The sequence below is a fragment of the Grampus griseus genome, assembly GCF_964374135.1.
Source record: "Grampus griseus genome assembly, chromosome: 2".
Taxonomy (NCBI): Eukaryota; Metazoa; Chordata; class Mammalia; order Artiodactyla; family Delphinidae; genus Grampus; species Grampus griseus.
This window is the reverse complement of record NC_139018.1, coordinates 34,669,996-34,695,526: the sequence shown is the minus strand read 5'-3', so window position 1 is coordinate 34,695,526 and position 25,531 is coordinate 34,669,996. Positions and strand designations below refer to the sequence as shown.

At 40.3% G+C, this 25,531-nt stretch overlaps 1 protein-coding gene across 1 annotated transcript in view; it reads left to right on the top strand.

Annotated features, from left to right (window-relative positions):
* Positions 1-616: 616 nt before the first annotated feature.
* GARIN2 (golgi associated RAB2 interactor family member 2) overlaps positions 617-25,531 on the top strand; it is a gene marked incomplete at both ends in the record, with an annotated part of 38,123 nt that continues 13,208 nt past the window's right edge. Inside the window, 4 exons of the mRNA XM_082649361.1 lie at positions 617-775; positions 3,768-3,967; positions 4,672-5,188; positions 8,003-8,250. Coding sequence (XP_082505487.1) covers positions 617-775; positions 3,768-3,967; positions 4,672-5,188; positions 8,003-8,250 — 1,124 coding nt within the window. The remainder of the gene's footprint in view (positions 776-3,767; positions 3,968-4,671; positions 5,189-8,002; positions 8,251-25,531) is intronic.

Below are 25,531 nucleotides of genomic sequence, written 5' to 3'. Positions count from 1 at the left end.
TGATGTAAAGCCATTGGTGTCTACTGAAGCAGGTTCTGAAGAGAGAGCCAGAGCGACAGCAGGAGATGTACAGCTGTCAGTGACTAGATAGATACCCACTGTTCACTAAGCCTCGGTAGTGGGTGAATGGTCAGGAAGAGATGGTCTCAGGTTAGTATGGTATACCCTACTTACAGAAAAGGACTTTAGGCCCATGCATGCTGGGAAGGATAGAGGTACCATTAATTAGGAAGGTGGAAAATAATGGTTTGGGGAGGGGGGATGCTGAGAGGCCTCCCCTAACCACCCTAACTAATTTCTGTTGCCAGTCCCACACCCCAGACACTTTTTATCACATGGATCTGATCCAGAGTCTTTGTAGCCCTTATCACCCAACATCTTCTTGCTTACTCGCTGTTTCCCCAGAGACTGTAACCTGCGTGAGGGCAGGCATCTTATTGGTCTTATTCACATGGATCTCCAGTGCCCATCGCAGTCCCTGGAATGTCGTAGATGTTGATAAAATTCGTTGAATTAGTGGAAAAGTGAGGCGACTTAATTATTATATTAGATTTTCTCTGTCTCTGTTCACTGTATTTCCATTTCTTCAACTTTCTGAGGTTTATACATAAGCACAATGAAGAAGAATGACAGCAAGTCTACTACGAGTATTGACGAGCAAGATGACATCTGTGTCCCAGGCTCCAAGGATCCAGGAGAGCTTCAAAATATGTTGGATGAAGGAGAGTATGCCCCTTTTGTATCTCCTCCCATATTAGAGAGCAGTTTTATCCAGGTAAATAATAATTGAGCCCTGAATTAAGTTCTAATAACTTTGGTAATTAATTTTCTCAAAGACAACAGAAAAGGTTGGAAAAATTGTTTTAATGAGGCAAGGGAATGTGTGATACAATTAAAGGAACAGTGTGGGAACTTCAAACAACCTAAAATAATTATGATGTAAAAGGAAAATTCATTTCAAATTTTCCCAACAAACTCTTACCTAGAAATTCTGTCCCAAGTCTACTGAAATTTTCATTCTATCATCATCTCCCCAAAACTACACAAAGAGATTATAGTCATTTTTAGAATATTCTGCCACAGGAAAGCACTCAGATACCTCCTTAACTTAGGAGACATTTTAAAGAATAACATCTATGACACAACTAGGGATTAAAATGCATTTTGGTTCTTAGTTCTGAAGGTAAAATATAATTGTCAAATTGTGCCAGGGAGAAAAGTTTCCTTCTCCTAAAAATGTACCTACATGATGAATGAAACTACACTTCAATGCATTTGAGAGCAGTTCTAACTTTCCGCTAAACATTCAACATTAAATTATTCAGACAGGGGCTTCCCTGATGGTCCAGTGGTTAAGACTCTGTGCTTCCGCTGCAGTGGGGTGCAGGTTCGATCACTGGTTGGGGAAGTTCCGCATGCTGTGAGGTATGGCCAAAGGGAAAAAAAAAAAAAACTCAGACAAAGAAACAGGGAAATGAGTTCAATGGTGTGGGCCATACCCTTAAACTTCCTGAAAATGTCACAACCAAGTCTAACGTGAAACATGCCCATTTAAGCAGCTCCTCGGCTGATTCTACAAAGGAGTGACAGGAACGACAACATACACACATTCTCTGCACTGACGGGAGACCTCCTCACTTCCAGACACCATAGGAGGGAGGTGATGCCTCAAAGAACACTAATGTTTAAGTCATGCCCCAGAAAGCATGTGATGCCGCGATTTGATGTTCTTTACCTTCTGTGCGCTTCTTTCCTACTAATAATCTTTTTATTTTATTTTTCACACTTCTGCACCTTTTTCAAATAACCATTTTCAAGCTCTAATGAACACTGGGAGAGGCAGTCAGCATTCTATAAATCAGACATGGCCCCATGTCTTAACTGGGTATGTTATTCCCTTTAACACACACAACCTCTTGTGGTCGGTATGTCTTTGGCAGCAAGTTATCAAGGTTCCTGACTCAACAGTGAGCGAAAAAGAACAATTATCTCAAGTAGAGTGAAAGAACCACAGGACACCAACTCACTCTTGGGAGTCATCAGGGACCCGGGTTGTCTCTTTTTGTTGTCACCCTCAAATTCACTCCCTTCGTGATATCACATGCAAACAGGACATGACAGCTGCCAGCAACGGAAGGGATGTGTCTCATCCTTGAACTGTCTGTGAGGGCTGAGAACCCTTTCCCAGAGCCTCCAGGAGGCCCCCAGCAGTGTCTCATTGGCCAGGGCCTGCTGAGAGCAATCACTGGCCAGGGGATGGAATGGATCACCATGACCAGTTTAGGTGGATCAGGATTTAGCTCCTCAGCTGGGGCAGCATCCCTGAGGGGTGGATACTGAACAAAACCAGAATTCCATTAATCCGATGAATAGGAGCATGGCTTTGGGTAGGTAATCAATAGTGTAGGCTACAATCTCTTTCTAAATATATTTGCTTTTAAGTCATTTATTTTTTTGAAGCAGTTAATGTACAGCTGAGAAACCAAGTGTTTCCCCTCTCTGGCTTCCTTCACATCCCTGTCTACCCACTTTCCAGTCTCCTCCTCTTCCAACTGGCAGAGATTCTCAGCCAGTCTATGTCCCACATTGTTCAGGTCTCAGCTAGAGGTCCCTTCCTCAGGGGAGGATTTTCTGACCCTATGGTGAGGGTGTGCTGGAGCTGGCCGATTGGTAAGTGTTCAGGAAGTTTACAAGTCAGTAGTTAAACACAGCCATCGTTAAGAATTAAATTGTATAAACTTATAAATAAAACTATTCAGGGGCTTCCCTGGTGGCGCCGTGGTTGAGAGTCCGCCTGCTGATGCAGGGGATGCGGGTTCGTGTCCCAGTCCGGGAAGATCCCACATGCCACGGAGCGGCTAGCCCCGTAAGCCATGGCTGCTGAGCCTGCGCGTCCGGAGCCTGTGCTCCGCAACGGGAGAGGCCACAAGAGTGAGAGGCCTGCGTACCGCAAAAATAAATAAAAATAAAACTATTCAAAACAAAGGCAACAAGGGATTTCCCTGGTGGTCCAGTGGGTAAGACTGCACTTCCAATGCAGGGGGCCTGGGTTTGAACCCTGGTCGGGGAACTAGATCCCGCATGCATGCCACAACTAAGAGTCTGCATGCTGCAACTAAGAAGTCCACATGCTGTGACTAAAAGCCCACATGACGCAACTAAGACCCAGTACAGCGGAAATAAATAAATAAGTAAATGTTTTTTTTTAAAGTACCCCCCCCAAAAAAAACCAAAGGCAACAAATACTCAAAACTCATCATTCCTATTATATTACTACATTTTACTATTATCTTGAGGTTATGGATACAAGTTTGACTTCTGGGAGAATCAATTGGTTGTATGGATTTAACATAAAGAGTATGGTATATCATTGTCTGTAAATTGTGTGCTACTCATCTTTTATACCAGTGAAATTGATAATAAACTTATGAGTATCTCCCTAGAGACAGTGGTTACACACTTATCAGCACACCATTGCCTTCCTCCTCCCAAGTCAAGTTTTCTGTGATGTGCTCCACAGCACAGCACCCTGAACTTAGTAACACTTACAACAACACTTAGTGACATACTTGTTTAATGTTCGCCTTCCCCAGTGGACCCCACAGGTCAGAGACTGTGTCTGTCTGTTCTCTGTGATATCTCTAAGAATTCACTTGAACAAAGGCATCATGGTTCGTTTCTCCTTTATTCCTACACTGCTTGGGTAAACGAGGTTGTCAGGGCCACACACTTTAACAGAAAACTCCTCTTCCTGTTCTCTGCCTCAGGTCAACAGGAGAGGTGAATCCATTTACCTTCATAACCGAGCCAACTGGGTGACTGTAGGCATCTGCTCTTCCAGTCCCACCCTCAAGACCCCCAACGTGATGCTGTTGGCACATCTGACACCCGCCGCCCAGAAAGATTCAGAACCCCTTTTTAAAAGTCTTCTGACATCTCCTTCTCCGGAGAATCTGGTGCTCACCAGGTGAGTTACAAAGAGAAGAGGTTAAAGACCTCTCAGAAAACATGCTTTACCCCTGAGGAGCTGAGAATAGAAACACAGATGACAAGTGGTCCAAGGGAGCATCTCACTTGTGCTCCCTGCTGCAGATGAGAGAGTCACATCCTTAAAGTCTGGGGAGACAGTTTGACAACCTGGAAGTCAAACAGGCCATTCACTTTTCAAAACTTAAACCTAAGTAACAGGAACTGAGGGCTCATAATAAAATGCCTCACTAGAACATTCCCCCCACCCTATCCCAACTTCCATCAGAATTAGCTCTGGTCTTGTCTCAAGCCACCAACTTGCTGTAGGACCCACAGAAAATCACTAACTTCTCTCAGTCTCAACCTTGCAGGATTAACTAAATGGGACAACTTCTCCTAAATAAATAGTAAATAGTTGATATTTTAGTTCATTAGAGTCTTAGTATGATTCAGGCCAGATGGCCCTCAGGAGCCTGATTACCTGTACGAAAAATCAAAGTTTTGACCCTCAAAAGCTAAGAACCAGACCTGGGAACATATGGCCACAAGAAGGTCCTGCCCCATCCCATGCCTGCCCCTCCCCAGGCCTGTCAGAGAGACACGCCTGTTGTCCTGAGTCTCACGCCACAAACTGCTATAAAAGGAAAGTCCTCATGATAGTTTCCAATCAGGCCTCCAGATGATATTTGCATTTGTCTGCAGGTTTCTCCCTCTGCAGTTTGTGACTCTTTCTGTGCATGATGCTGAGAATATGCGTATCAAAGTAAAGCTGGTGAGTGGCCGAGCCTACTACCTACAGCTCTGTGCCCCTGCATGCAAACAAGACACCCTATTCCGTCAGTGGGTGGAACTCATCTCCCTCTTGAATAAGGAGAAAGCCAAAGCTTCCAAAGTGTCAGAAGTCTTCAGCCTCTCAGAAATCAAAAACAGCACAGACATCACAGGGGCAGTGGACATCACGGATATTGCAGCCTTCACAGCTGTACAGACCCCACACCTGTACACATGTTCAGACCTCATCAATGGCATAGAAAGCATTGATTTCTCAGAATTCACGGACATCACCGATGTCACCGATGTCACAGATACTCCAGAAAATGAGGTCACCGAGGCCCCAGATATAAGGATTGTCACAGAAGTCACAGAAGTCACGGACATCTGCAATGTCACAGTGGTGTTTGAAAATGATGACATACTCAGGGCCAAGCGGGAGGAAGAGGTATGTGACATGGAAGACTTTCATTCTCTAATAATCACTCTCTTTCACCTTCTTTGGTAAAAGCTACCTGACATCGATTATCAAAATGCTATGGAACTTACTCTTAGTAACCTAATATTAACAATGAGTTCCGCTACCTGAACCCTGGTGTAAAAGAGTTGTAAGATGTTCCCTGAAACAGGCAGTGCACATCCATACCATACAACTTAACCCTGTAGAAAGCTATGGTGGGATAAAAGGAACTTTGGTATCAGAGTCAGAAGCCCTGGGTTGGAATCGTGCCCTGCTGCATGTTAGTTTGGCCAAGTCACTGAACCTGCATGAGTCTGTTTCCTCACCTCTCAAATGAGGATATTAATATCATGCAAGGGCTATATTAAGGTTTAAATGTACACAAAAGTATGAAGTATACTGAAGGATAGGGTGAAATTTCAATAAGAAGTGAAGGTGGAAATAAGAAAATAAAATACCCAAAGTGAGCATCTTTAGAAAGGGCCAGAAAGTGGAAAAACACAGAAACACATCTGAGAATAAATCAGTTTGGCTGGAGCATAACATATGTGGAAAATATTAGGATATAGGATGGAAAGTTGCTTGGAAACCTTGAATGCCAAAATAAGAAGTGTAGACTCAGTCCTTGGGCAAACCTTAGCCACAAAATCTCTGTGTAAGGGAGTGAAAGCTGTGTTTTTAAAAGATTAGTCTGATGGAAGGATGGATGGCAGGTAAAGAGATCAGTGTGTAGACTGCTGCTGAGAAACCTCCGTGGGGCCCACAGCAGAAAAATGGCAGAGGGCAAAGATGGACATTTCCAGAAGAAGAAGACGCTAGCTAATGAATTTAGTGGGAAAGTTTTACCTCACTAGTAATCAAAGAAATGCAAACTTGAAAAAAATTTCATCTATAAAACTGCTAATTAAAAGAATAAAAATAGTCAGTGTTAGTAAAGGTGGGGTCACCTTGGAACTTGTAAACATTCATGGTAGGGTGAGGATCGGAACAAACTTTCTTGAAATCATTATGAGTCAAGAACCTAGAAATGTTGACACCCTTTGACTCAGTGATTCCACTTTTAAGAATCTTTCTTAAGGAGTTAATCATCAATAGGAATGAGGATTTAGCTATAAAGATGTTAATCATACCACATCTATACCATGTTTATAAAAATGAAATAATGAAAATACGGAAGTAAACTAAACATCCACCACAGAGAAATGGCTAAATGAATTTAAATCCACAAAGGTCAGGTACCATGTTTATCTCATTCAGGAGCAACCACAGTGACTGGCAAGATCATAGTCACTCAGGAAATATTTGTTAAACGAATGACTACTCTGTAGCTGTTAAAATTGTTGGAGAATTTTTCTTTACTTGGAAAAATGTTTGTGATGTAAACCTGAGTGAAAAATGAAGTAAAGAATATGATCCTTATTACATAAAAATGCATGTAAACACACAGACAATAGGAGGGGGAAAAGTCATATTGTTAATAGTAGTTTATTTCTAGATTGCAAGTTTATAAGCAATTGATGTTTTCTTCTTTATATATTTCTGAATTTTCTGTTTCCTACAATAAAAATAATTTTTAATTAGAAAAATTCAAGTAGCTTTACACAGTTTTTAATAACATGGGGAAATTTTTATAATAAATCATTAAGTGAAAAATGTGGGCTATGACCACAAAGCAGACACATTCAAAATAAGTAAATGGACAGAAAGATCACAATGAAATGTGTCATGGTAGTTATTTCTGGCCTGTGGCATCAAGCAAGCAATAATTTTCTCCCTCTAACTTTATATCTCTTAGGATTTTCTAAATATTCTATGATAAATATACATTACTTTCATTGTCAGAAAAAAATGTTTTAGCTTTAGAGAAGATTATTGCATTATTTTCAAGGAACAGCCATAGAGGTGATGGACTATGTAATAACAAAGGGAGGAAGAAGGTGCAGATGTGAAGGACATCAGAGAGACGGAGTCTTTTTTTAAAGATTTATTATTTATTTATTTTAATTTTTGGCTGCATAGGGTCTTAGTTGCAGTACGCGGGATCTTTCATTGCGGAGCATGGGCTTCTCTCTGGTTGTGGTGTGCGGGCTTCAGAGCTCATGGTCTCTGTAGTCTGCGGCACATGGGATCTCAGTTCCCTGACCAGGGATCGAACCCACGTCCCCTGCATTGGAAGGCAGATTCTTTACCACTGGACCACCAGAGAAGTCCAAGAGAGACAGAGTCCTTAAGACCGGTTGACCTATTGCTCTGAGGCCTGAGAGAGATTCTAAGGAAGGTGGGGAGCGACAGAAGTGGTGTATTAACAGAAACCAGGACATTAGAACGGGAGATATTTTAGGGTACTATGTTTTAGATTCTAAGTCTTTTGAAAAACAAACTCTTTAGTATTACTAGGAACCTCCAACTTCTGTCACCTATTAGATGCTCTTAAGTCAAGAGCAACCTTGGATTGGGGAGCAGGTGTCAAGGCATTTCTAGAAAACCTTCCTTTCCTGCCAATTCAGGGAGAGGAAGTCCTGCAATTGAGTCCTAATTTTCTTGTGTGAGGTGACATTGGTATACCTGACCACATGAGTTTTAGCATGTGCTGTGTCAGGTCCCCATGCTGCCAGCCTCCAGCGCCCACCTGGGCTCTTCTCAATGGCTGTGCAATACCAAGCCTCACCCCCCTCATCATTGTGCCTGTGCACTTGAGGCCACTCAGTAAATATAGATGAAATAATTACTGCTCCTTAAATAATCTGCTTCTGTATGATGCTCTTCTGCTCCCTGATTTGCTGCCGCCTGTTATTTTCAAAGGAAAAAATGGAAAATATTCTGAAGGCTGGTTGTCTACAATATACAAAAATTAAGAATGAGTTTAGAGAATCCTCAAAACATGTCACCATCTCAAACCTAATGCTAACTTTCGAAGGTGAAAGATGTTTTCAAACTACCTTGACTCCAGAAGAAGGTGAGACAAATAAATCCAAAGAGATGAGCGATAGGCCCTCTGAAATAAGGCCAACAGACTCTAAAAGCACGGCTCTCAAGGCTGAAGAATCCAGGTATGTGAGGCAGGGAAATGCCAAGTGATGCTAAGATGTGAAGTATGTAAATAAGTGCATGCTTTCAAGTCCCTGCAACTAGGGCATTGTTTGCTGAAGATCCTCAGACATACATACAATGTAATTGAATGATAACATAATCAACTCAATTATCCACATTTGGTTCAACCTTGTCTAATTTTTAGTTTCACACCAACTTCTCACACCATTCAGTTGGCATTCTGGGCCATCTGCCTGGTGTCAGTGGTGTGTGCTGAAGAAAACAACAGAATCACGATGTCCACATTTTGGAGTTAGAGGCTAGAGTATTTACAGGTATTTTTATCTTTACACTTCTCTGTATTTTCTTCTCTACATATCCCTTACCCTTTTTTTTTTTTTTTTTTTTTTTTTTTTTGCGGTACACGGGCCTCTCACTGTTGTGACCTCTCCCGCTGCGGAGCACAGGCTCTGGGCGCGCAGGCTCAGCGGCCATGGCTCATGGGCCCAGCCGCTCCGCGGCATGTGGGATCTTCCCAGACCGGGGCATGAACCTGCGTCCCCTGCATCGGCAGGCAGACTCTCAACCACTGCGCCACCAGGGAAGCCCCCCCTTTCCCTTTTCTACATTTCCAATGAATAACTGAATAATCTGAAAAACTATTTTTATAATTGTAATACCCAATTGCAAGATGAATGTGAGAGACACTGTGGTATTATAAAGATAAAAATTAATATGACCATTCTGGAATAACAGCTAATAAGAAACCAGAGAAAAATATAGAGATCTAAATGCTACATTAGCAAGAATGAAAATGAGGAATGTCATGAATTATGTCTAAGTTCTTTTTAAATATAAAAAGGAACAGGGGAAAACAGGGAAACAAACTTTTTAAAAGTTTCACTCACTCATTCAATAATATTTACTGAGCACCTTCTATGTGCTAGAGACTGGAAATACAGCAGTGAAAACGAGTCATGGAGTGTTTCATTTTAGTGGAGGGTATAGATAATAATCAAATAAAGTATATTATGCCGCTGGAATGTGCTGCGAGAAAACAAAAAGTAACAGAAAGATTTGAGGAGGGAGTAGGGATAGTGGTCAGGAACTGCTTCTCTGAGGAATGGCAGAGATCTGAAGGAAGGGTGGAGCTCTGAGGGAATAGAGTTCCAAGCTGACTGACTGCATAACAATTATAAATGGGACATGTTAGGTGGTCAGCAAATGATCATTATTGTCACTATTACTTCATTTCCAATAGCGTAGATAAAAGAAAGTTGGCTATTCTGTCAAAACAAAAGCAAAAACAGAAAACAAAATATCTTAATTGACTGAGGGTTAAGTGTTCAAAACTGGCTTTCTTCTTAACCTTCTTTCCCAGCTAAGAAGGGGTCCAGGGAAGGAAAGGAATATGGATGATCCTTAGAGGATTCTTAAGCCTTGAAGTCAGAGTAACATTTGCTTTTGCCCCTGGACAGTCACATTTCTCGCAGTTCTAGGGCCTTTAGATCCAAGTGCCAATACATTCAAGGTGTTGGATCTTGATTATAATTTCAATACTTTTGGTTGTATGCTTCAGCAAAGCATCGTGTCTTATCTAGGGTTTCTATACCATTGGTTCTTTTTTTTTTTTTGGTGGTACACGGGCCTCTCACTGTTGTGGCCTCTCCCGTTGCGGAGCACAGGCTCCGGACGCGCAGGCTCAGCAGCATGGCTCACGGGCCCAGCCGCTCCGCGGCATGTGGGATCCTCCCGGACCGGGGCACGAACCCGTGTCCCCCGCATCGGCAGGCGGACTCTCAACCACTGCGCCACCAGGGAAACCCTACCAGTGGTTCTTAATGTGTGGCTGGTCAGCAGCATCACCTGGGAGCCAGTTAATGATGTAAATTCTCAGGCCCACCCCCACCCTGCTGAATCATAAACTCTGGGATAGTCTCAGCATTTTGTGTTGTAATAGGCCTCCCAGTGGTTCAAATGTACAATCAGGTTTGAGAACTGTTGCCTTATGAGAAGCCAGTCCTAGGTACAAAGCAGGGCTGAGCAAGGCTTGTGAGGGCTTCTCCTGAGGCCCTGGAGCCAAAATGGGGATTCCCCTTCATAGCCATAGGAAGAACAATCAGGTCAAATTCAAGGGAGGCTTCTTCAGAAATTTTTCCTATATGACCAAGAGCTTTGAAGTTTGGATTTAAAAATATATTAAAAATCAATTCATATAGATAACTAATGAGAACCTGTTGTTCTCAGGAACTCTACTCAATGCTCTGTGGTGGACCCAAATGGGAAGGAAATCCAAAAAAGAGGGGATATATGTATACATATAGCTGATTCACTTCACTGTACAGCAGAAACTAACACAACATTGTAAATCAACTATACCCCAATTAAAAAAAAATCAATTCATGTCTTTTTCTTCTCTGATTGCCATAGCTAGGACTTCCAAAACTATGTTGAATAAAAGTGGTGAGAGTGGACATTCTTGTCTTATTCCTAATCTTAGAGGAAATGCTTTCAGTTTTTCACCATTGACATGATATTAGCTGTGGGTTTGTCATACATGGGCTTTATTATCTTGAGGTAGGTTTCCTCTATGCCCACTTTCTGGAGAGTTTTTATCATAAATGGGTGTTGAATTTTGTCAAAAGCTTTTTCTGCATCTGTTGAGATGATCATGGTTTTTATTCTTCAATTTGTTGATGTGGTGTGTCATACTGATTGATTTGCAAATATTGAAAAATCCTTGCATCCCTGGGATAAATCCCACTTGATCATGGTGTATGATCCTTTTAATGTATTGCTGGATTTGATTAGCTGGAATTTTGTTGAGGATATTTTCATCTAAGTTCATTGGTGATATTGGCCTGTAATTTTCTTTTTTTGTGGTATCTTTGTCTGGTTTTGGTATCAGGGTGATGGTGGCCTCATGGACTGAGTTTGCAGGTGTTCCTTCCTCTGCAATTTTTTGGAATAGCTTCAGAGGATAGGTGTTAACTCTTCTCTAAATGTTTGATAGAATTCAGCTGTGAAGCCATCTGGTCCCGGACTTTTGCTTGTTGGGAGTTTTTAAATCACAGATTCAATTTCAGTACTTATGTTTGGTCTGTTCATATTTTCTATGTCTTCCTGGTTCAGTCTTGGGAGATTGTACCTCTCTAAGAATTTGTCCATTTCTTCTAGGTTGTCCATTTTTGGGGCATATAGTTGCTTGTAGTAGTCTCTTATGATCCTTTGTATTTCTGTGGTGTCAGCTGTAACTTCTTCTTTTTCATTTCTAATTTTATTGATTTGAGCCCTCTCCCTTTGTTTCTGGATGAGCCTGGCTAAAGGTTTATCAGTTTTGTTTATCCTTTCAAAGAACCAGATTTTAATTCATTGATCTTTTCTATTGTTTTCTTCATCTCTGTTTCATTTGTTTCTGCTCTGATCTTCATGATTTCTTTCCTTCTACTAAATTTGGATTTTGTTTTTTCTTTCTCTAGTTGCTTTAGGTGTAAAGTTAGGTTGTTTGAGATTTTTCTTGTTTCCTGAAGTAAGATTGTATTTATATAAACTTCCCTCTTAGAACTGCATTTGCTGTGTCCCATAGGTTTTGGATCGTCGTATTTTTATTTTCATTTTTTTCTAGGTATTTTTTTTCAATTTCCTGTTAGATTTCTTCAGTGATCCATTGGTTGTTTAGTAGCATATTGTTTAGCCTCCATGTATTTGTGGGCTTTTGCAGTTTTTTTCTTGTAGTTGATTTCTTAAGTTCATAGCATTGTAGTAGGAAAAGATGCTTGATATGATTTCAATTTTCTTAAGTTCACTGAGGCTTGTTTTGTGGCCCATCATGTGATCTATCCTGGAGAATGTTCCATATGCACTTAAAAAGAATGTGTATTCTGCTGCTTTCGGTTGGAATGCTTTTATTTATTTTCCAGATGGAAGAAACTTTCCTGCTTCAGATTGAGGGTGGAGAAGTAGCTGAAATAGAGAAGTTTCCCTCAGGACACTGATCTATTATTTCTTGATGGTAACCGCTGAGTTCTTTCAGTGGAACTACATAATGCCCAGGAGGACTACTGGAAGTCTGATGTGTTAGAGGAGAAAGAAGGAAGGGAGATTTAAAAAGTAACCAATTGGTGCTTTCCTGGTGGCGCAGTGGTTGAGAGTCCGCCTGCCGATGCAGGGGACACGGGTTCGTGCCCCGGTCTGGAAAGATCCCACATGCCACGGAGCGGCTGGACCAGTGAGCCATGGCCGCTGAGCCTGCGCTTCCGGAGCCTGTGCTCTGCAACGGGAGGGGCCACAACAGTGAGAGGCCCGCGTACCACAAAAAAAAAAAAAGTCATCAATCATCTGTCAGAAGTAGTGAGAGAAAAACAAAGAATGTAAGAGGCAAAGGTATAGAAGCAGGTGCCACTCAATAGAAAATATATCTTTTGCTGTGTATGAGTATGACTTTCATAGAAAAGCATAAGATTTCTAAAAAACAAATGAGATAAAATTGAATCCATCCAATCTAGCAATTTGTCCTAAATAATAATTAATCAGGTCTGATCATTCTGACATCTTCCTTCTGCTTTATTTCATTCATTATGTCTCAAAGTCTGTCCCGCCCTTGTCTAAGGCTTCAGAAACACACAGTTCAAAATCTAACAAGGTTAACTGTTTAAATCATTTCAACTTCTTTCCTTGCCCTTTTGCAAATAATAGATGCCCTGAAGCACTGGATTAACTTTTAATGCCTTTAAAACAAAAACTTTAAAAAAAATAATTAGCAAACTTTTTTAAAGTACAGTTTTAGATTTACAGAATAATTGAGGAGATAGTACATACAGCCCCATATACCCACCCCACTGCCACCTCCTCACCCTCCTCTCATCCCCAGTTTCCCCTATTATTAACACCTGCATTGGTGTGGTACATTTGTTACAACTAATGAACAATATTGATATATTATTATTAACTATAGTCCCTAGTTTAAGGTTCACTCTCTGTGTTGCACAGTTTTGTGGGTTTTGACACATGCATACTGACAATGTATCCACATAAAGAACAGTCTCACTAAAAAAAAAAAAAAAAAAAAAAAAAGAACAGTCTCACTACCCTAAAAATCCTCTGAGCATTAGATAAGCTCTTAGCAGTTTTTTTAAATATTAAAAATTGTAGAGAGAGCTTAAGTTTTTAGGTTGAAAAATGATCTGCAGGTGCAAAATTTTGTTAGTCTCACTATTATGATCACTATTAGAAATGATGAGAAAATGAATGCCTATATAAATAGCAAAAATCTTAGAATTTTAAAGATTGAAAAGGATCTTGGTTGGCAAATCCCAAACTCTTCCAGGCCCTGCCCTTCAGTCTCTCAGCTTCCTGTGTGATCTATCTGCTGACCCTACTGTAGAGAAAGAAAGAAATAGATAAAAACAAAGCAAAAAACAAATTTTGGTTCTAACTAATCCTCTTAAGTCCAATTTAATCAAGCATAAGTTATATTTTATTGCCTATTTACATCAGGAACTTAATTACTAGCTAGAGCCTAATTTGAGAATGTTCATTGTAAATGAAAGATGTGATAAGATCAAAGAACAGAATGGGATTCACTGATGCTTAATCCTGGGACAATTGCAGGATTAAGTCAGGACACCATGAGAGTGATAAATAAATTCTAGTATATATTCATTTTTCTTCTCCAAGACCATGGATTTCAGTGACACTTTCTAACCGTATACTTTGGAACAATGGAAAAAAAATTAAACAATGACATCATTGAATATTTTGCCCTCAGATTCATTGGTCTTTAAAATGTAAATTGAGCAACTTAAATCTAGATGAGTGAAAGACGCTGGAGACTTGTATAATGTCATTTTAGGTGCTTTAGAAGTGAAGGATTTACTTTATAAAGCATTTATATTCCTTCCCATACCTTGGCAATAGCACTACTGTGACTCTTCCCTTTGTTTTAAAGAGGATAATGGCAGGCTTTATTTTAATTTGCACCTATTTTTTTTTAAGTACACTTTCTTGATATTTCTCAGTCTCTTGAAAACTTTTATCATTAAACTCAACCTTATTTAAATCACCAGACCTACTTGGTACATGAGTAGTTGTTTGCAAACTTCTCAGAAAATTACTAATTTAACCTTAAGATCCATTGTAGAACCTGAACTGCATGGATTTGCCAGACCTCTTAAATGGATCAGAATTATGTCTTTGCACATTTATCTGGGAAGATATTATCTAAGGATAATTATTCTTCCCAAACCCTTTTACTCAAACAGCAATACTTCCAAAAGAGTTACTGAAATGTAGCCAAGGAACAAAGATTTGGTGAAAATTAGCTGACAAGTTTATATTTTAGCATGTCAATGAGGTTACAAAAATAAGTATTTTTTGATATTAATTTTAAAAATCAGGCATGCAGAAAACAAACTTCTTTATCCAAAGACATCTCTGAAAGTGAAATAGCCTGAAAAACTGACAGCTAGTCTCCTATTTTATCCACTAAACCATAAGAAGTGTATTAACTTGGACAAATACTTGGGTATGTTATTCACCTACAAGATTCCCATCAGGGCCATAGAGATTGTGATGAAGAGCTAGCAGAGTAGGCACTGTAACCCCAGTCACCCCTCCATTCCAGAATGTACCCCACGTGTCTATGAGAGCTTCCTGTGTGATCTATCTGCTGACCCTACTGTAGAGAAAGAAAGAAATAGTGATCAAACAGCTGACTCTGTTTACGGAAGCCCCAGAGCAGCAGCAGTTAGCTTCTTGGAGTCTCAACCTCAAATGAATTTTCAGGGGCTCGAGAGGTAGCAGGTTAGGGATGGTCACAGCCTCACTGAGTGACAGGTGATAGTTACAATAAAAATAGGTTAGGGCTTCCCTGGTGGCGCAGTGGTTAAGAGTCCGCCTGCCAATGTGGGGGACGCGGGTTCGTGCCCTGGTCCAGGAGGATCCTGCATGCAGCGGAGCAGCTGGGCCTGCGCGTCTGGAGCCTGTGCTCCGCAACGGGAGAGGCCACAGCAGTGAGAGGCCCGCATACCACAAAAAAAAAAAAAAAAAAAAAAAATAGGTTATATGTAATTACATACAACTCACTTTTACAGCTTTTACATGTTGGATAGCTTACATGTTATGAAAATTTAGGTAATTTTACTCTAAGATGTATTATAATGAATAATACCCTTGGCTTGCTAAATATGTTTCATTACTACCTACAAAGTACTTAGAGAATGATTATCTCATACTTAGTAGTTCTTTTCTAAGTATTTGTGGTTATACTGCCAAAACTTTGAAATGTGCTATTTATTTTTACAGGAGCAGGAGAACTGATTCAGACACTTCAGGTATGAAACAAATTCCACTACATTTCTTTGTGATCCCTGGTATCGAGCAGTCACCTCTGGGTCCTAGAACAGAGTAGTTAAGAACAAAGGAATCCAGCTAGATGTTTTGATGCATTCCCTTCCTGCCTTTGCTCCATTGTGAGAGTCCTATCCTGCAGAAACTGCCTCAAAGACTATATTCATGCTATCTTTCAAGTGGTAGGCATCACTTTGCTTTTTTCTGTGCTGATAGAGTTCCCTAGTTCCCTGAATGTCTAACTCACTGGGCGTGAACCACTCCAGAGGTAGCTCTGCGGGCAGAACCTGAACATGATACGGCCTCTTATTCCTACTGATTTGGAAGGGAATTGATCCACAGCGCAATTTCTTGGTAAATCTAAAACCACCTAGCCCCTCTTTTCTTCCTGCTTACGTCTTTGGCTTCTGCTTCGCTGTCAGGTGATACCATTTAATTACCATTTTCCTTACATATTTCCATGGCTCGGGATCTTTAACCTGTAACAAGTATTTGAAGTAGAGGCTGTCTTGTAGGCACCGGTGGAGATTTCTCCCCTTACTTGCTGCTGACCCACTTCTAAGTTACTGTCTAACTTCTGGGGGTGGGTAGAATGGCTCTCAGCTCCAGTCATGCACATAAAAGAACATCATGGAAGGAACACAGAAGCACACTTAACTAAATGTAAATGGAGAGGAAAAAAATACCAAAAACACTTGAAGACATTTTTAGTCACTTTTGCAAGAGTACTACCAAAAAAAAAAAAAAAGCAAATGATTGGTGGGGAGGGCTAAATGGGTAAAGGGGATCAAGTGTATGGTGACAGAAGGAAAATAAATTTTTGGTGGGGAGCACATTGTAAGATATACAGAAATAGAAATATAAAGTTGTATACATGAAATTCATATAATGTTATAAATAAATGTTAGCTCAATAAAATTTTTAAAAAGCAAATGATTATAGGAAAGCTATTTATACAAGTGGGATTTGTCTTTGGGCCTTCCCACTGGAATTTAGTGTCCAAAAAACCAGGTGAACTTCACTGTAATGTGGTTTTACCTATATTCCAATCTACAGTATTAAACCTGAAAACAGGGGCTTCCCTAGTGGCGCAGTGGTTAAGAATCCGCCTGCCAAGGCAGGGGACACAGGTTCAAGCCCTGGTCTGGGAAGATCCCACATGCCGTGGAGCACCTAAGCCCGTGTGCCACAACTACTGAGCCTGTGCTCTAGAGCCTGCGAGACCCAACGCAGCCAAAAATAAATAAATAAATAAAATAAATGTGTGATAAACCTGAAAACAATGTAGGAAAATGCTATCATAGTTTATAAGAAAAATACAAAATTTTATTCGCAATATATAGAATTTTCATCTATCAATTTCTATCCCAAATTTTATTTCAAAAAGAAATCAAATCTGTAAAAATTCCAGAGATATCCTACACCGGCAAACATTTTCCTCTTATTTTCTAAAGACAAGGATAAATCTAGCAACAGCCTTACCACTAATACATAATTAGTGCAGGAGCATATAATTAGTACCTTCTTTGTACATTCTGAAGCACTCCTTATTTTAGCCATGGAAATTTGAAATTAATGTAGGACATTGATACTTTTATTTTCATCTTATATGTGACTGATTCTTTTACCTGTCTTCTGGCACAAACTCAATTTTGTTCAACTGAACAAGCATTCATTGCCTATCTATTATATATGAGGCACTGTGACAGACTCTGGGAGAGATTAAAAATAAATAACAGGACCTATTACCTGGCCTCAAGACATGTGCACAAATAACATAAAGAGGACTGTTATAGGCCCTATATGAGAAAAGTGGAGAACTAATTTTAGCTCAAGAGAGAAAATCATGAAAGATTCTATGAAGGAAGCAGTCTTTGAGTTAGGAAAGGGGAAACAAGGACATCCTGGATATAAGGAACAGTGTGGGCAAAATCAAAGGAATGAGACAGGGCTGGGCATGTTGAATTTAGGAGTAGTGAGAGAGGCAGCTGGAAAGCAAGGCAGGAGTCAGGTCATGGAGGTTTTAATCCACACTAAGGAGTTTGGAAAGTACTACTTGGTAGGTAAGGAGGAGTCACTGAAAGCCAAGGAAATGACAAAATTAGTATTACATTTTAGGATGAATACTCTGACTGCAGTCTCTAAGAGAAGCTGGAAGAGGCTAGAGGCAGAATGTCATTATAATAGTCTAGGTGAAGGGTACCAAAGTCTTGGCCAGGCAAGAAGCAATGAAATGAGAACAAGGACATGAACACACAGTCAACAAGCTTTAATGACTAAACTACCTGTGTGGACACGAGAAAAAAAGGACTGAGGAGGACAGAGTTTGGGAGGCCACATGACTAGGAGGTAGTGAGTCCATGAAGCAAGCTGGGAAAAGGAAGAAAATCTGGAAGGAAAAGGTGAAGAAATCAGCTATGAAACACTGAACTGAGAATCAAAAGCCCTAGGTTTGAGTCCTAACTGCACTTCCTCTGTTTCATGAACGCATCATTTAATCTCTCTGGGCCTCAGTTTCCTCAGCTATCAAATGTGTGTGCATATGGGTGGGGGAACGAGGAGGGCGCGACTGGCTGTCTCAAGGCCCTTTCTGCTGCTGTGATTTTCTTAGCTCCCGTTTGTGGTCCTGGTGGCGCATCTATGTAAATTTACCAGGCAGCTTGAAATGGGGCTCTGGAAATCAGGAGCTGAGGAAAGATACGGCAAACGTGCAGCGAAATTCCCCTCTTGCGCTTGTTAAATCACGAAGATGGTACAATATACATGTTTGGCATGCAGTTTTCACGAAGTATTAATTATTTTCCCTGTTTGTTTTCTTTCATGTACTTTCTCATTCTTCCCGCTTTCCTTTCCTATATCTTCTCACTTTTCCTTACTTAGGATTGTACAGTTTTTCAATGTTCCCTCTGATTAGCATTTCTTTCCCCCTTATCACACTCTTCTGAATCACTTCTTTTTTCCCCTTTCACACTCAACACTCTTCACCCCAAGAAAAGCAAAGATTAGTAGAATTTTAATCCCTTGTCCCATTGAATTTAGACTGAATGTAGACGGAAAGTGAGTTTGTAAATCTGATTTCTATTCTAGGCAGGAGCCAGAATAATAACTGCTCCCATGGCAGTAAAACAAATCACTGTTTCTATTAACCCCATCAGATTCACATTCACACAACTCCTGGGCAGGGCTAGTTGGGGACCATGGTCTCCAATTCATCTCTCCAACCTCTCAGCAGTTTGAAAGAATGACATTTCTTCTCCTTTTTGAGTAAGGTTTTGGGTAAAGTGGCACTGCAAATGTACTGTTTTTATGAAAAGGCTACAAGGCAGGGCCCAGGCTAAACCCATCTTCTCTGGATCTGGGTCCATCTTTCTCCTTTATTGACTTTCAATTTCTTACCTTTCTAAGCTTTATTCTCCTTAACTTTGCTGATTTCTTTACAGTGAGCCCAAACAATAGGTTTATCTATAATCCCGTGTTATTCTTCCAAGATGGAAAGAAATGAGACAAAGGATAGAGATTCAAGAAATAAGAAAAAGAGGGCTTCCCTGGTGGCGCAGTGGTTGAGAGTCCGCCTGCCGATGCAGGGGACACGGGTTTGTGCCCCCAAACCCGGTCCAGGACAATCCCACATGCCGCGGAGCGGCTGGGCCCGTGAGCCGTGGCCGCTGAGCCTGCGCGTCCGGAGCCTGTGCTCCGCAACGGGAGAGACCAGAACAGTGAGAGGCCCGCGAACCACCACCCCCCCACCACCCCGCCCCGGCAAAAAAGAAAGAGGGAACTCATTTAAGAAATACTGGGAGTCCTCCCCTCCCCCACCCATCTTTCTTTTCCACTTTCCTCTTAACTACCGCAAATCAAACCCTTGGAATCCTAAGCAGCCAGGTTCATTCTGTTTATGAAACCAGGGCTAAAAAGAAAAACAGTGGGAGAAACTGTGAAATTTAACAATGGGCTCCATTGGAAAGAATAAAGACATTTTTGATGAGACATTTTGTAACATCATTTGAATTTAAGACTCAAATTTAAGTTCTCTCTACTTCTGTGACATTTTTCTCTCCTGTTTTTGGCTTTTTTCTCTCCTCACTTCCTCTCTCTCTCTAGTGATCTCTCTTCCACCTTGTCCCAGTATTTTCTGGCTCTCTCCTCTCCTGTCAAATCCTCTTCTAATTTCCTCAGTCTTGTGCCTCATCTGTCCTCCCTTTCTCAGGGGAATACATGTGAAGAAAGGAAAGTAAAACAAGAAAAGGCCAATGGGAAAAAACAAGTAAGACAACCTAAAGGTAATTTTTACAATTATAAGTCTATAGATATAAATGACAGACATGACTTTTTCACAAAAAGCTGTCAATAAACTGAATCTTTTAACATTGAATCTTATTACTTCTACTGTAGTAACAATAGAGGTGGAATGGAATATTGAGATATTGTTGTGGCTTCTGCTCTAGAATCCACCAGGGGTCAAAATGTAACATCAGCACAGGGCAAGAAGGCGCTTCAGGTGAGGCACTGGCAGGGAATTACTTGCTACTGCTTTTACAGTGATTCCTTTCTCATTGCTACCTTCCTCTTTGCTCCCTTATCATACTCTTTCCCAACCTGCTTTCTCAGATTAGCCAACACAGCCAAAGCCTCTTACTTTCATACCAAAATTATACAAATATTCTCAGAGTCCCTGCAGGGCTGCCATGTACAATTGTGCAGATTGGACACTGCACAGAGTTGGGGGTCCTATTCACGTTGTAGTCTGTGCAATGAATAACTTGCACAGCTGTATGTGGTGGCATACAGTATTCTAAATTTCTTTGAGACACTAGCTTTACAGTGAGTTACTTATGAATGAAACTTCTCTCAGTTGCCTCTCCCAATATAGCTAATGCTGTGTGTGTGTGTGTGAGAGAGAGACTGCATGTGTGTGTGTGTGCATAGGCACACACATGCGTTTAAGGCTGAATTCACACAATTGAAGGGAAGTTTGGTGAAACGGGTGGCTTCAGCAGGAAGCACATGCCCATCTTATCAGGGCTCTGATGATGGAATTGAGGTGCCTACCCTCTTTTCCGCCTTTCTGTCACTCTGCCACCAAAGTCAGTTTAGCATTTGAGCACTGAGTTTATTAACAGGGCCCCACCCAGATGCACACCATGGGCCAGAGATAATGCACCAGAGAAAAACAATGTGGCCAAAAAATAACAAATGTTCACACACCATAATCCCCTGGCCTTCACATACTCTCCTTAGTCTGTGCTGTTCTTTTGTCACTTCTTAATAGTGTTATTAAGAGCATACACTATTAAGTATGCTCTTAACAGTGTTCTATGGTGGTGGACAGTGAAGGGATGGCACTCAGGGTGATATGCTGATTCCTATACCCACCTAGGGAGAGTCCCAAGCCCAGCTATTTCTCAATATATTATAGCATTTAGAGAGAGAAGTTCCTTTAAAAAGCTAACCCAATATTCTACAGTGATTTCATCCTTTCATTGATACATTCTATAACATGAAATTTCAAATATTGTGGTCTCATTAAGAGAGATCTACAAATGCAAAGAAGGGCAAAAATGATGATACACATAACGTATTTAAATCTTGACTTCAGAAATGCAAAAAGTGGTTCCCAAATGTTTAAATTGTGAATCGCTAATATATGGGAAAAGGTAGATGATTTTTTTATGTGGTGAAAAAAGTTTGCTACTAATAAAGACTTCGTATTATTACAACTGAAATAATGTGAAAGTTACTTGGCCCCTTATTTACAATAAGCATAAATTATGTGTATGTAAATCTCATATATATATATGACTTATTTCAGGACTCAGTTTAGCATAGATCAAGAACTTGCAAATAATTCAATGACAATATCTATAAGTCTTAAAGAATAAAAGCCCATAATTTTAATCTTGACTTTTTGATTTATTAGATTATTACATGGTAGAAATAACTTTTAAAAACAAAAATTTTAAGAAATTAAGAAGTTCCTTTAATATTGCATCAACTTCTAGATTTAAAAAATGAGATCTTACCTGTCCAAAGGATATTTATTGTTATATCAAGAAGAAATGCTGTATTGTATTATAAATGTAATTTTACTTATTTCAATCACTTATTTTACTCATGTTTAGTTACTTTAAGTTTTATACTTAACAGTAATAACTTTAATAGATTCTGTATTTCAGACTTTTGAATTAATTGAACTGACTCCATCTTTTTTTCTTTGCCAGATAAATACAAACTACTAAACTAAAAAACAAGCACAGCTCAGGAAATAACAATCGAAGGAAGGGAAAACAAAGCAGTGTCTTCCATGTGGCAGAAATAAAGGCTACTACTGATCATTAAGCATTTAATCCATGTCAATCTAATTTCTTAAATCTTAATTATTGTAATTGTGCGTACTGATTTTTTTTTTTTTTTTTTTTTTTTTTTTTTTTGCGGTATGCGGGCCTCTCACTGTTGTGGCCTCTCCCATTGCGGACCACAGGCTCCGGACGCGCAGGCTCAGCGGCCATGGCTCACGGGCCCAGCCGCTCCGCGGTATGTGGGATCTTCCCGGACCGGGGCACGAACCCATGTCCCGTGCATCGGCAGGCGGACTCTCAACCACTGCGCCACCAGGGAAGCCCGTGAGTACTGATTTTAAAATAAGTAGAGAACTATACAAACTATAAGATTTTCAATTCATAAACTCACTTTTATCTGTAGAGCTTCTTTTCTTTGGGGTTGTTGGATAAATATGTTATTCTCTTTGGTTTTACTTTTTCTTATTTGGACATTAGCCCACCAGTGTGTTGTTTCTAACACTGGGCACTCTGGGGTCCTTGAAGGTGGGACCATGTTCTTTCCGTCTTTGAGTTCCAGTGAGCAGCTGGCCTAAGAGGCAATACTTAGGGAATCAATGAATGCCATTTTCAAACAGGTTGTTTTAAACTCTCTACACTTTTCCAAGACATTCGTATCATATAAGCAAACAATCCTACTCCAGATGTTTACTCAAGAAAAATAAAAACATGTTCACCACAAGACATATGTTCAAAACAAGACTTATACACAAACTCCCATAGGAGTTTTATTTACAATAACCAAAATCTGAAAACAACCCAAATACCCGCCAACAGAGAAACAGTTCAACAAACTGTGGTACTGTGTATTCATACAGTGATACTAAATAACAACAACAAAAAGAGATGCAACAACAACAATGAAGTCAGATACAAAAAGAATACATACTATATGATTCCATTTATATGAACATTGAGAAGGTAAAACCAATTTATAAAGACAAATTAGATCAGTGGTTGCATGGGATCAGGGTGGGCTGGAAGGTATTGACTGCAAGGTGGTAAAGGACACTCTTTGAGGTGAAGGAAATTTCTATATCTTGACTGGTAGTGGTAGTACATTGGTGTATACCAATTGGTAGTACAGTGGTAGTACACTGGTGTATGCATTTATCTAACTTAACACTTTAAAGTGGGTGCATTTTATTGAATATAAATTATACCTCAATAAAACGATTTTTTTAAGGCAGTACCATATTTTTTTTTTTTTTTTTTTTTTTTTTTTGCGGTACTCTGGCCTCTCACTGTTGTGGCCTCTCCCGTTGTGGAGCAACAGGCTCCGGACACACAGGCTCAGCGGCCATGGCTCACGAGCACAGCCGCTCCGCGGCATGTGGGATCTTCCCGGACTGGGGCATGAACCCGTGTCCCCTGCATCGGCAGATGGACTCTCAACCACTGCGCCACCAGGGAAGCCCAGTACCATATATTTATAGAAGAAAAGAAACTCAAGGTAGTTCAGCCTGAAGTTGCAAATTTTTATTAGGTTTAAACATACACACACACATACACACACACACACATACACACAAACTTGCTTGCTCTTAATAATGTACTGAATTTTTTTCTTAAAAATAGGTTTTTGGTCAAAGAAAGTTCATAAATATTCCATAAATGGGTTGTTTCAACTTTCTGCAATATTCATTATTCTTTGTTATATAACACGTAAGACAGGTTTATAATATTTACCTAAGCTTTTAGAATTTCGTACCAGTACTCCTTTATATTATTTTCCATATCGTCCTGCTGTAAAAATAGTTCATGGGATAGCACATTGATTCCCTAGTACAGCACTGTCTAGTAGAATTTCTGTGATTATGAGAAGCTCAATATCTGTGCTATCTAATATGATCAGCATAGCCTTAGAACACAATTCTTAAGACAATGCCTATTATAAGCAAAAATATGTTCATGATTCATTCTACTTTAAAACAAAAATATTTTAAACTATACTTTGGAAATCTTTCAATAAAATGAGCGTGATATTCCCTGTGGATGGATAAATAAGTGTTACCTATAAATACCAGATATTAATCTTGAGCATAACTGGCTATCAACTGTCAATAGTCTGTTAATGTCAATATTTAAGGAAAATTCAACTAACGACCAATAAGCTAATTATTAATACATGGCTGATGCAAGTGAGTGCAGTGTTATCTTTCTAGGAAGCAGATGATCTCCATGATTTAGACATAAAGTCAGTCCTTGAATGTATAATATTTGTTAGAAGAGCCTTTAGATATAAACAGGCTGAGCCATCAGAAGTGCACATTTGTCCTTTGTCACTGCTACTGCTACAGGACTCCGAGCCACAGAGACAGCTCTTACCTTCCCTGCTACTGGCACCACTGCATGGGACCAGGACAAAGTAGGGGTGTCCCAGATTTTCTGGCTAGAGAACTAGTGTGAATACTACAGGAAGCAATCAATTCCCACAGTAATAAGTTTTAACTTGGAACACATTTTCTGATGCATTGGTGAAGTTCTGTAGGAGCAATATTATGGATCAAATAAGGTGTTTTGGTTTTGGAACTGATATAAAAACCTCACCATCATAACTTGTCTGTTATTTGAGAGATCCTTGTATCTTTAAATATATCAAGCAGATCTAGATTTTGCAGGGCAGAACGTCTCTGTGGCTCACTGAACATGTAAATAAAGCCTTCTTACTAGGGGAAAAGCAGCATGACTTCTGAAAGGGAGACTCATGCCACAGGAATCTATCAAAGTTCACTAGAGCTAAGTCTGTGTGAAAACAAGGGCACTTTATAGAATTTTAGAGTATGAATTTATTTGAACTGTTCACACCTTTTGACAACGTGCCATATCAGAAGTGTTCTGCTATGTGTGGAAAGCAGCCCTGCTGTGGGAGTATGACATTTCCTATGCTCACAAGAAAGGAAATAAGGGGCTTCCCTGGTGGCACAGTGGTTGAGAGTCTGCCTGCCGATGCAGGGGACATGGGTTCGTGCCCCGGTCCGGGAGGATCCCACGTGCCACGGAGCGGCTGGGCCCGTGAGCCATGACCGCTGAGCCTGTGCGTCCAGAGCCTGTGCTCTGCAACGGGAGAGGCCACAGCAGTGAGAGGCCCGCGTACCGCAAAAAAAAAAAAAAAAAGAAAGAAAGGAAAAAAGGATTTTCTGCAAGAACTGGAGTACGTCCTGGGTGGGTTTGGGAGAGAGGCAAGTAATACAGCTATTGTTAGAGGGAATGTGGACACAGACAATAGACTGTGATAATGCTTTGAACATTATTTGATTTTATCTACCTGATCCTCATGGTCATTGCTCAGAGGAGAGTAAAAAGCTCAAGGCTCACAGATAAAATATTCCTCAGCCCTAAATATGTTCACATGTAATTTATTGATGCCTAAAGTACTTATAAAATGTTAGATTACCTGGTGGTTTTAAAAATATGTCCACAGATGCTTGGTACTCCTCCCTTCAAGAGTTGGAATCTGTTGCCTTTACCTTGGGTGTGGGCTGGATTTAGAGGCTTGCTTCAGGAGGATAAAGTAGCAGTGATGGAGTGTGGTTTTGGAGGCTAGGTCATAAAAAGGCCCTGCAGTTTCCATCTTGGTTGTTTCTCCCTTGGATTGCTTATTCTGGGAGAAGTCAGC